The sequence below is a fragment of the Salvelinus sp. IW2-2015 genome, linkage group LG19, assembly GCF_002910315.2.
Source record: "Salvelinus sp. IW2-2015 linkage group LG19, ASM291031v2, whole genome shotgun sequence".
In the NCBI taxonomy this organism is placed as follows: Eukaryota; Metazoa; Chordata; class Actinopteri; order Salmoniformes; family Salmonidae; genus Salvelinus; species Salvelinus sp. IW2-2015.
Window position 1 is genome coordinate 1,501,034 of NC_036859.1, and position 12,127 is coordinate 1,513,160.

The following is a 12,127-nucleotide window of genomic DNA, read 5'->3' on the forward strand; positions in this document are numbered from 1 at the left end:
TTATCTGACAACCAAAATAATGCATACAGTACACAATCCAGACAACAAAACATTGTGAAGACATTTTAAAGCAGTTTTGTTTCATGTCGGGAGTCCGTGTGGCTGTACTGAAAAAGAAACAAAAGAAACATTCAAACTGATCACATCTGATGATGGATAGTTGGTTAAACAGCGATGGGGTGAACAGAACTATCTATTTTCTATTGGCTTAATGAACCATGGTGTGGTTTTAACACACTCCCTATGACCACAGTTAAAAGAACAAAACACATTCAACACTAAACCCTACGCTAACCACCTCGCATAACCTATCAAGCGTTCTGACCAGAAGCTCAGGGTGAGGACCTTGAAAGAAAGAGCTTTAGGGAGAGATGAACCATATCTTCAGCGATACATATGAATGTTTGGCTTGGCTTAACACACAAGATACGTCTCTCTCTCTCTCTCTCTCTCTCTCTCTCCAAAGTATCCTCATCCCAGCAACAACCTGTTATTTTTTTCCAATCGCATTACCACCAGCAACATCTGAAGTTAACCTCCCTTATCCTCCTCCTCATCATCATCATCATCATCTCCCTCACCGTGCGAGTGCCTCCTGTAGCCCCATGCAGCTTGCACCTCAAAAGAACAAATATTTATTTTCCGCCCCTGGAAAATATGCACCAAAATAAAAACAGCCACACAGATCCCCCTCCATAAACAAGGGCATCAATGTGATAAAATGTCATAAGAAGACACTATCACATATCTGCCTCCCTCAAACGAAAACAAGCATTTTTTTGCACTTGTTCAGTAAAATGTCTCATTATTTGCTTTACTTTAGAATGACATGCATGTAACAGTGTTTTTATCATCTTTTGTTTGACATGACAGTCTGACTAGACACACAGACACACATAAAACACGCACCTTTGCGACCGGCAGAGAGCTATAACTAGATTAAAGTCTTCAATGAGAACTAATAACATGGATGATTCTGCCCAGTTTCCATCCCTGGCCAATAGGGGGCAGAAGAGAGCGACGTGGCATTCCAACCAGCAGAAAAGGTAGGTGAACGAACGTGCAGGGGTGTGGTGGCATTGGTGGGTGAGTGAGAGGGACGCTGGTGATCAGGGGGGTGGAGGAGAGAGGTGTCCATCACTGAGTTTGAAAAAGAGGGAGGAGGAGGAGGAGGAGAGGAAAGAAAAGAAAAAAAGAATTGCTGAGTTTGTTTGAGATGGGGTCTGGCTTTGTCTGATAGAGCTAGATAGAAGCGGCTTAAGTGTAGAGTGGATTGGGTAGTCTATGAGGGAACATAGCTTAGCGTCACTAAAGGACACAGAGAGAGAGAGAGAGAATTAGAGAAAGACAGTATGTGTGTGTGTGTGTGTGTGCGTGCGTGCGTGAGAGATAGAGAGATCCAGTTACCAGCAAGTGCTAAAATAGGGGGGAGAAATGTGCAGAAGGGATTAACGGGACCAAAATAACATGGAGGAGTAGAAAGGAGGAGTATCCCTTTGTTGTCAGAGCCTGAGAATGTCCACTGGCTGTCAACGTGACGTCATTTCAAGGACTCAGTCACAGAAGTCAAAGCAGCCGGCGTCCAAAATGGCACCCTATACAACATATAGTGCACTATGTTTAACCAGAGCCCTATGGGCCCTGGTCAAATGTAGAGCAATATATAGGAAGTAGCTGGCCATTTGGGATGCCCTCTCAGACACAAACAAACAGGGCTTTTTTTTCCTACTCTGCTTTAAATTGCAGCTGTTACAGTAAGCCTGTATCAACTACACCCTTATAGACAGGAATAACCTAGCCTCCAGCTTGCGGGCGACAGAAAGGCAGCGCAGCACTACGGCCTCCATTAGCTCAAATGTGAAGGGAGTGAATCACCCCGGCGATATGAACTTCAATTTGAACCCATCTACACAAGGTAAGAGCTAGGAATCATATTTCTCTCCCTCGCTCTGACTCGTCCAGCACAGGGTGCACTCAAACTCTTCACACCACTCACACCTGATCCGATTGAGCACTGAGCAGCGGGAAGCATTAACAGAAGTTTCAGGAACTATTTGACCTCTCCCTGTAGTGATTTGTATCTCTATTCTCTATACAATAGCCTGGTGGGTCAATTTGTTACACTGCATGTCTATCCTGGGTCTGGTCTGGTCTCTGCTTGATGCTAGCTGAATGGGTTATGAGTTGTATGTTCTTTCCTCGTCATACAAACACTGAACTCGGTAGGACTACTCTTGCTTCGCTTCGTGTGACTGATCTTTTATAGTCAGGACTTAATGAGATGGGAGAAGAGCATCAAAAGGTGGGGCAGGAGGAAAGGGGTGTGGTCTAAAAGGGTGCGGCGCATGGAAGCTGAAGCAGTCAAGTGGGAGGAAGTCGAGTCTTTGAGAAATAAGATTCAGAAAATCTACGAGAGAAAAGAGAGATAGAAAAGATAGGATGAGAAAGAGTAAGCATTCAACGTTTTTTTTTTGAAACTTCTACAGTTTTAATGAAGAGGAGTCAGAATAAAAGTGCTCCCAGTGAAAGACGAGAGGAGAAAGAAGAGAAGACATCAGTCAGTGTGAGGGCAAGTCAAACTTTGACAGATCCTCTCCCCAGGGCCCATAGGGCTCAGGTCAAAGTAGTGCACTGAGTGGAGAATAGGGTGCCATTTGGGACACAGACAAAAAATAACAAATTGGGTGGTCCCTGTAGCCAGGACTCTCTGATGTGTGTCGGACAGGCGTAGTAGAGAAATACTGCCTTGCATCACATCTAAGATGTCAGAATGAAAGGCAAACTTGGGAATAGCTTTAAAGATTTTGTCATCAAACCAGCAGTCAGATGCCATTTGATTTGGTTCAAATGGCATGTTTCATGACCTGACAGTAGTAGTTGGAGTGTTTCACTTCCATTGATTGAGCTATCATATTTTTTTAATCACTATTGTGTCTATGTTCACCCCAGTGTGGCATTGAGATCTCGATGAATATACTTTGAATTGTAAAGGCTTAGATCTTGTGGGAAAGAATATACTGTTGACGACAGACTTAGGCTGCCTCCGAAATAGCACCCTATTCCCTATTTAGTGCACTATGTAGGGAATATGGAGCCATTTGGGACACCACCTTACAGTTCTTTAAGACTGCCTCCTTAAGGTCCTCCGCTGCCTCCCTCTCCAGTATGATTCTCATTCACTTATTTCAGGGTCAGTTTTTTGGAGAGCTTGGACAGGGACAGGAAACTGGATGATTTGGCTGAGGCGGACCCACCCCTCTTCCCCTCCCCCTCTTTTTCCCACTTGGAGAGCTCCAGCTCGATGGTCATCAGCACCCTCCCAGGCCCTTCCCCCTTGGGTGAGTCCCCTGTTCCTGCTCTCTCTGCCTGTCTCAATGCTTTGGGCTGGGCTGTGTGTTGGGGCTCTAGCTCTCTGCTCCCCGTATCCTATTTCTTATCCTTGCGCGACTCCTGCTTCTTCTTTTCTGAGGCGGCGGCCTTCAGCTTGGACGGGTCTCCGATGGAGAGAGTTGGGCCCTGTGGAGAGGAGGAGGGAACAGGGGAGGAGAGGAGTCACTTCAGGAGGAAAGGAGGAGTGTGGGAAAGGAGAGAGGGGAAGAGGGAGGGGGAGAGAAGTGGTGTTAGCACGGGGAGAGATGGGTGAGGTCGATGGGCATGTTAAAAATGAGGAAACAGATGGATTAGGATTGAAGGAGGGAGGGAGGTATTGACATTAGAGCAGAGAGAGAGAGAGAGAGGTACATTTAGGAGAAAAAGAGAAAGAGATTCATATTTAGGAGGTAAGGGGGAGGCAAGTGACGGGGGGTGGTCTCCAGGGCTGCAAGGGGTGACAAAACAGGCATCGATGAGTTAGGGACAGAGTGACAGGACTGCTACAGTCAGATCTAACATCTGACACAGGACTGCCACACATCTATTTCCAACATAGCAGGTGTCTTAATAAAATGCAGCTTTGAGTCAACTTTAACCAATCAACACGCAGACATGCACCAGTTCACTCAAAAACATTGATCTACCAACTGGACCATGACAATGACAACAAATAACATATTTCTGCAAACCCTCATCTTACTGGAGCCAAGGACATGGGAGCAAGGGAGAAGACTGGGAAGGTAAGGGCTCGGTACAGAGGCCACCTGCAAGAGGAAAGTAGCCTCTGAGTTAGTGAAAAGGAAATGTCAGAGCGATCTAATGTAATTACTTTACTGAAAAGCAATCGCTTACATGAAGAGACACTGGGCTTCTGTGGAAAGGGTAAAAGGTCAAGTGCATGGCTATCGCTACAGTGCCTATAGACAGATACTGCGTCCAAAATGGCACCCTATTCCCTATATAGTGCCCTACTTAGTCAAAAGTAGTGCACTTCATAGCGAACAAGGTGCCATTTGGGACGCAGGCAGAGAAGGTGGTTAGGTAAGTCCCTTACTAAATAGAGATATAGACAGGTAGAGGTAGAGATTGATCAGAGGACGGATCAGTTAAGCAGAATATGGATCCAAAAACGAACTGGCTGTTCACCTGTGGAGAGAGAGACAGAACAAGAAAACACAGGAAGAAAGGAAGGAAGGAAGAAAGACAGGGGCTTCTCACGGCCATCTGGAGAGAAAAGACAAAGGATAGACAGACAGGAGAAGGAGGGAGGACGAGAAAGAGGATGAGACTGAAAAGAAAGGGGGAAGAGAGGGACCAGATAAAGGGAATGTGAATGAGCTAGTGAGTGAGTGAGAGGGAGGAATGGAGAGAATGGGTGCGGACGGTGTGTTCGCTGGGATCAATATCGAGTGCACTGTATTATCATTCCAGCACAGCCTGTTGTGTGCTGTATGCTGCTCCAGGCTCCAGGGTAGTCAGCTACTAATACTCTCTCTCCCACTCTGCCTCCCTCCCCTAATGGAGTAATGGTGAACGAAGATGCCACATGATGGTGGTTTCGTTCTAAATGGCACCCTATTCCCTATGTAGTTCACTACTTTTGACCAGAGCCTTATGGGGAATAGGGCGCCACTTGGGATGCAGCCAATGGGATTCTCGCAGCTTTGTTGTGCAAGCCCAGCAAATAGAAATAACCCAGGTACAGTGGCTGATACAGATTGGGTGGAGTCAGCGTAGAGCTAAATAAGGCCAGTTCGATCAAACGGCATGTTTTACAAGTGCAAGTAAACCCTATAGAGGAACACCCTGTTTATTTCCCAAATGGCACCCTGTTCCCTATATAGTGCACTACTTTTGACCATGGCCCATAAGGCTCTGGTCATAAGTAGTGCACTATGTAGGGAATAGGGTGCAATTTGGGAAGTAGATAAAGCCTGTTGGATTAAACAGCACATTTGACAAATATATGAAAACCCTGTAAATGTGTTTACATACATAGTTTTAAAGAGAGGAGCCATAGTGAGGAGCAGACTGTTTTGCACATTTTATTTTTTTTTCCCCGCACCATGAAATGAATTTCTCATGGTGAAACTGTGTATATAACAATACTGTCAGAATTTCAGCAATTGTCCTTTTGACTGTGAGATATATTATTAATTTATGCACCCAACCTCCAGGCATTTTGTGCAACTGACTGCAACTCAAGTGCAACCTGACAATCCGTCATGTGACAATGCCTGCATCCCAAATAGCACCCTATATAGTGCACTACTTTTGACCAGGGCCCTTGCCATTTGGGACGCAACCCATTGCACTTCTTTTGACCAGGACCCATAGGGCTCTGGTAAAAAAAAAAGTAGTAGTGCACTGTATAGGGAATAGGATTCCATTTTGGACACAGTCAGCGAGAGCTGWGGGGAGATGAGAATGACAGTGCACTCTAATGCTGAGGTAGACAGAAGTAAACCCTGAATATAACCCCTGACCTCTGATACTGCACAGACCCCAGCCAGCTGCATGCCTGATTGATTCCTAAACAATACTGTGAGGAAACTAACTACACGCCAAACTGTCCCTTGTGGTGTTGAAGAATTGCCTAAACTTTCCCAAAATGTTCAGATTTTCCAGAAATCCTGGTTCTGGAAAACCTGGGAAAGTTGAGTTTAGGATTTAGCAACCCTAGACGCTTGACTACTTCCATGAAGACATCTTAGTGAGTTGATCAATACCCTAGGATGTCATTTAGCAGCGTACATCATCATTCGATTTGACATGGAATCTCTCTCTCACAGTATAGAAAATCATTTGACTTAATTCGACCTGGGAGGAACCAGCGGTAATACCAAAAAGCCAGGTCGCATCCCAAATGCCACCCTATTCCATATAGTGCACTACTCTGGTCAAAAGTAATGCACTATATGCACTGCTACCTGGGGCGGCAGGTAGCGTGGTGGTTAGAGCGTTGGACTAGTAACCGAAAGGTTGCAAAAGGTAAAAAGGTAAAAATCTGTAGTTCTGCCCCTGAACAAGGCAGTTAACCATAATTGAAAATAAGAATTTGTTCTTAACTGACTTGCCTAGTTAAATACAGGTAAAAAAAAAAAAAATATATATATATATATATATACACATAGGGAATAGGGTGCCATTTGGGAGGCACATTAGAGCTATCCACCCCCTAGCCTTGCACTTATCCCCAGTGTGACTCAGTGTAATTTGGGATAACTGTGAGCCGATAATAGGGCCAGTGATTTTCATTTGATTCAGAATCAGCAGGTCTCCCTCTTTCTCTACTTTCTCTCCCACTGAGAGCAACTCAGTTCCATTCACAGGGAATCGAATTACTGTACTACACGAACTTGCCTCAGCCATTTCACAATGGTGGCTGGTGTTATGGGAAGTTCACCCATTTTTACATGTGGCCTTTTCACTGTCTTGTAGTTGATTACCTAAACTGTTTAATATTTTGTTTTGTTACAGAGAAAATTAGTAGACACATTTTGCTGAGATCATTTGCTAATGACTACAATGCATTGTGAAAATGTGTCCAAAGCATGTTACATCAGAATCCCATTCTGAATGATGTCTCTGCACAAAATCCCCCCCCCCCCAAAAAAAAATCATTGTCCCATAAAACCATATTTGCATATTTTCGTTGTTGTAAACAGCCTCATTAAAACATGGCAAATTAGATTTTTTTTTTCTCCCAAAAATTGTGCAGACATCATTCAGAATGTGATTCTGGTGTAATATGAGTTGGTGTGGAGTGTTTTAGAATGTTTTATAATATGCTTAAGACATATTTGCATATTGCATTATAAGTCAATGTAGCAAGTGGTGACAGCTACATTTTTCAACCAATTTTCTCTGTAATTAAACAAAATATAAAAAAACACGATATGGGGGGGGGGGGGGGGGAATCAACTACAACCACAAAAAAAGTGAAAAAAAGGCCACGTAAAAATGGGTGAACTTCCCCCGACTATTTACCCATTGTATTGTGTTTGTTGGCCCTTGAGGAGGTAGTAAAACTAACGGAGGAAGGATATAAGAGTGGGGGATGGGCGGTCATTTAGCTCTTAAGCTTTTGGGCGACTGACTGGATTTAAAGCGTTCCAACACTCGATGACTGTTTCGTTTAATAGCAGGAGAGGATTATTACATGTGTTTGCTTTGGTGGTGCAATAACGCCTGCTCTGTGGCGCTCTTACTAACAATACCGTGCTGAAGTGTGGTTCTGTGGCTGTGTATAGCCAAGTTGTTATGGTATGAGCTGTCATATATGTGTTGTACTCTTACATGACTTGTGCTGTACGGTACTTGTGTGCTGTAGCTGTGAGCTGCTGTTGTTGTCGTTGTGTAGTTGTGAGTGAGCCGACGACGAGAGGACTTGCCTGTCTCTGCTGTGATCCCTCTTTACCCTTCCCTTTCTTTCCATGTTTGCTGGAGGAAACAAAAGAGAACAACGTCAGGTGGATGTCACACCTCTCCCCCCAGTGGTCAAAGCAATATACTGTTGCTGTTACAGTATAGTCCTGCTTTGTAGCTATCACAAAGAACAGAATCAGCACTGACTCTCCATGGAAGGTTAGGAGACAAGATCATAGATACAGAACTAGAATGGAACTAAATTACCATGGAAATTATACATTGCAATACCAGGTTAGCCATAGTGAGTGTACGCATGAGAATTGCCAGGGTCAGAGGTTCCAAGTCTGTTCAATTCGTCATATTTGCATGATCATAGCCTGACTGTAGAACTTGATTAGCGGTCAACTTAGTGCCACCTGTGGTCTGTGTGGTGTAGCGGTATTGCCACCGCCTGCGCAACATTTTTCGACACAACTTTCCCCCCACTGTCATCCTCTCTCTCTATCTGTTTCAATACAATCTGAAAAATACCTTTACGAACAAAAAGAACTGAGTGCCACCTAGTGCCAGCTAAACCATACAGGTGTCCAAGCCGGGGATGGGCTCTGGCTTTGGCCCTAGACCGAGGCACAGGGGCACTGACCTGACACTGAGGTTGAAGACTCTACGGGCCACCAGGAACCTCATCAGATAGTAGATGACAACGATCAGCAACAACAGACCCAGCACCGCACCGATGATGGACCCCGTGATCACGCCCGCCTGGATGGGAACTGAGTGAGAAAAGAGAAGGCCAAACAAGAACTGTCTACTTGGCATTCTAGGGATTCTATATGTAATTATATAGCCTGGTCCCTGATCAGTTCGTGCATTCATGCCACTCCTTGTCATGGCAAACATGCAAGGAGTGCAGGCATGACAACGAGTGGCAAGATCGATACCCAGGCTAGTGATTCTATGCTCTCACCCTTCTCAAAGACCAGCAGTCTGACACTGGAGGCGCGTCCCACTATGTCAGGTGGGTTCTTGGCATCGCAGGTGAAGGTGCCGTTGTCTCCGTAGTCTAGGTTTTTGAGCAGGATGGATCCGTCCCGGCGACCAGGGTTCCCCACAAACTCCAGCCTGTCTCTGAAGGGTCCCTTGTTGTCTAAGTAGGGAGCTCCACCGGTGTAGTGGAAGATCTGGAGTCCGGAAGACCGTAAAAGGGATTCAGTTTCTTGTCTGCTTTTACATCTAGGCTAGCCTGGATGCCAGTCTGTTTCTGCTCTCTTACCAACTCCTCATGGAACTGTCATGGCAACATTTTTGTTGGCAGAAACAGATCTGAGACCAGACTACATCTAGGCTAAAGATGACATGAATTGTTAGATACGGTACAGATGGAATGTGCTAAAAGAAGAAGCTTGTAAGCTAAGTCCAGCATTTAGATCTAAACAACTGTGCTGAAGAGAAAGGGACAGGAGGGAGTAGGAAGGGGGTGACATCGTTTCAGAGGGAGAGAGGCAAGAGGTGGGTGAAGGCAGAGGAGGAGAGAAGGAGAGTGAGATAATGAAAGTAGGAGAGGGCGATATGGGGGGGGGGGTGAGATTGGGCGCCAAGGAGGGCAAGGCACAGCGAGAAGAGAGAGCTAATAAGATGGAGATAAGGTGCGAGGGACTGAAATTAAAGAGCTGGCACCGGGTGAGATGAGGGGAATGAGAAGGAGATGGGAAAGAGGTGATAGGTTCGTGTCCCAAATGGCACCCTATTCCATATGTAGTGCACTACTTTTGACCAGGACCCAAAGGGTGCAATATATTTAAGGAATAGGCTCATAGGGCTCTGGTTAAAATCAATGCACTATCTAAGGACTAGGGTGCCATTTGGGACGCATCCATAGAGGAGGCTAGAGGAGGATAATGATAGAGGAGAGGATATATGTACAGAGATGGCGTCCCTGGCACCGTCGGGCCGGTAGCTCCAGGAGAAGGTGACGTCATCAGAGGTCCAGCGCCAGGAGAAGAAGGAGCAGGAAAGACGGATGTCGGAGCCCACCAGGGCGTGTCGCTCCCAGCCCGTGTAGATGACGATGGCCTCAGACTGCTGGGGCACTATAGGGGTTAAGACACAGGGTTAAATAGGAAAGATCAGCACCCACGTGGTCCATAATTACCTTTGTCACACTTCCTGGGTTGAACCATTACCATTTGTTACCTCCAAGATACCATTGTACCATTGCCTATATGTAAGTTTCCATTGTAAATGTTTATGTTGGTTTCAATAAAAAATATATAAACGCGAAAGATCATTACTGCGTGCTTCAAAACTATTCTGGGGATATAATGGACATACATACTATGAAAACAGACAATAGGATAGAGTGGACTGGGGCGGACATGGTTAAATAAGAAAAATATGCATTACACACTTACAAAATGTGCGCCTGGGACGTACGGCAGAGAAAAGTGTTTTTATTTTTAGTTGCAAGGGTTTGTTCCAGACTATGGTTCCAGTAGACCATTGTGGAGTATTCATAGCATTAAACAAACACAACCTTTAAAACTATTCTTCTGTCGATGTGCCATTTAATATACTATAAAAAGACAGTCAAGAGGAAAACATGTTCAAGTTCATTTCAATGTCTTTCAGCTGCAAAGCCTTTTTAAGTCTTTCATTCAATCCTTTTTACACACACACACACACAACCACTATTTATCCAAGGTTCAATAAGGTATGAACATGTGCAATGATAGCATGCAGCAAGGATTGGCGTTGATATGAACTGAAAAGTACAACATAACTACCCACAGAATATAAATAGCTTATTTATCTACGTTGTGTTCTTGAAAAATGAATGTCAATTCTATATTTGCCATAAAATCAAAATATCACTTCCATTGTGAATGCAATTAGTATCGCAGTACAACAACCACCACCAAGTATGTAATGGCATCTACAAACATTGCTATCATCAATTACTTTGGGGTATTGGGTATTCCGTTTGATTCAAGATTTTGACCCAAGATACTGACTCACACACAAATCACATTCAGAAATGTAAAGATGCACATTTCATATTTTCACATGCAGCTCGGAACTCGAGCGTCCTTCAATAAATCATGTCAGCCAGCACAGGAGTTGTCAATCGAATAAGACTTGACGTTTTTAATGACATTTTGACAAAGCTGGGAGGAAGATCTCTACTCAAGTGTAGAAACACTGTCAATACACAGTCTCAGAGTGAGTCCCAAAATGTATGCCCTCATCTTAACTTTGTGAGCCTTACGGAATTAACTCTGTATAAGAGAAACACGGGATGAAGAACAAAATGTCGCTGTACTTATAACAATAATAGTCACAACAATATAACATCCGCACGACAGCGTACTACAAGACTAATCGTCTGCACAGGTTTTCCTTTACTTCCTTTCCCTTTAATTCATTCATTAAGAAATGCAGCAATAACGCAGAACCCAGAGTCAACCAGATTCAGTGACCCACGGGATTAGTTTAATGTACAGCTGGGAATGAAATACCAAGCATGTATGAAAGGATTTTAATAATAATATAAAAAGAAAGCATACGAGATCATTCATCATAAATGCTATTAATTCAAATTGTGTCACCGATACTACGTGAACTTCAACCTTCAACTCAAGATGATGATAAAAACAAGACAACACTTTTCACGTGCAACTTTAAAGCAGATCAGAAGGATTAAACATAGAATTAACATATTAGAAGTATATATTTTTTTACCCATAAATCCCCCCCAAAATATTTGCGATAACAAGTTACATTACAGTGGACTTATTACTGTGTAGTTATTCCTATAGTTACAGTGTTACAAGTATTGTAATTAACCATTGTACTTAGGGTTAGGACTAAGGTTAGGGATATATTATGAAAAATGAAATAGACTTTTTACCTATTCCCAGGAGTACGACCGACGCTAGCGCCAAAATGGTCAGCATGGTTCCTGACTCTTTGGGTTCTCCAAGTGATGTTGCAGACCTCACTGGATGCTGCAGAAGAGTCCCGCTATGAAGTGATGGAGAGATAGGACAGAAGGGTGCAGGGTTCCAGGACAGAGGGCATCACAACAGGACAACAATGTCCCAGGTTTTATAACCAACCACACCCCTCGCTCCCCACTGCTCGGCACCATTCCTCCCTCTCTCCACCTCTTTCTTTCTCTCCAATCTCATTGAAACAAATCAAACAATCAACCCCATTGAAGACCAAAATAAAACACTTTTTTACATTCAAGAGTGTTATTGAGATGCAGTGAAAAGCAACGTACTGTAGAAAGATACTGATCAAATTCACTGAAGTGGCAGTCAAAGCTCGAGTCAAATGTACACAAATCTACACTACTATATGACACCATCATGTGCATTCCTGA

The 12,127-nt window shown here is 44.0% G+C and overlaps 1 protein-coding gene across 4 annotated transcripts; it reads right to left on the reverse strand.

The window, feature by feature from the left end:
- Positions 1-785: 785 nt before the first annotated feature.
- Positions 786-11,881, reverse strand: LOC111979456 (myelin protein P0). 4 transcript variants are annotated; one of them, XM_024010013.2, is made up of 6 exons: positions 11,651-11,881; positions 9,667-9,833; positions 8,711-8,924; positions 8,387-8,516; positions 7,767-7,815; positions 786-1,140 (listed from the first exon to the last, which is right to left on the reverse strand). In XM_024010013.2, exons 1-6 carry the CDS (start codon positions 11,694-11,696, stop codon positions 1,138-1,140), a joined length of 609 nt encoding a protein of 202 aa, XP_023865781.1. In that variant the 5' UTR covers positions 11,697-11,881; the 3' UTR covers positions 786-1,137. The 4 variants fall into 4 exon arrangements, with proteins under 4 accessions (XP_023865781.1, XP_023865780.1, XP_023865778.1 ...); XM_024010012.2 differs by lacking the exon at positions 786-1,140 and adding an exon at positions 2,315-2,407; XM_024010010.2 differs by lacking the exon at positions 786-1,140 and adding an exon at positions 2,786-3,516.
- Positions 11,882-12,127: the final 246 nt, after the last annotated feature.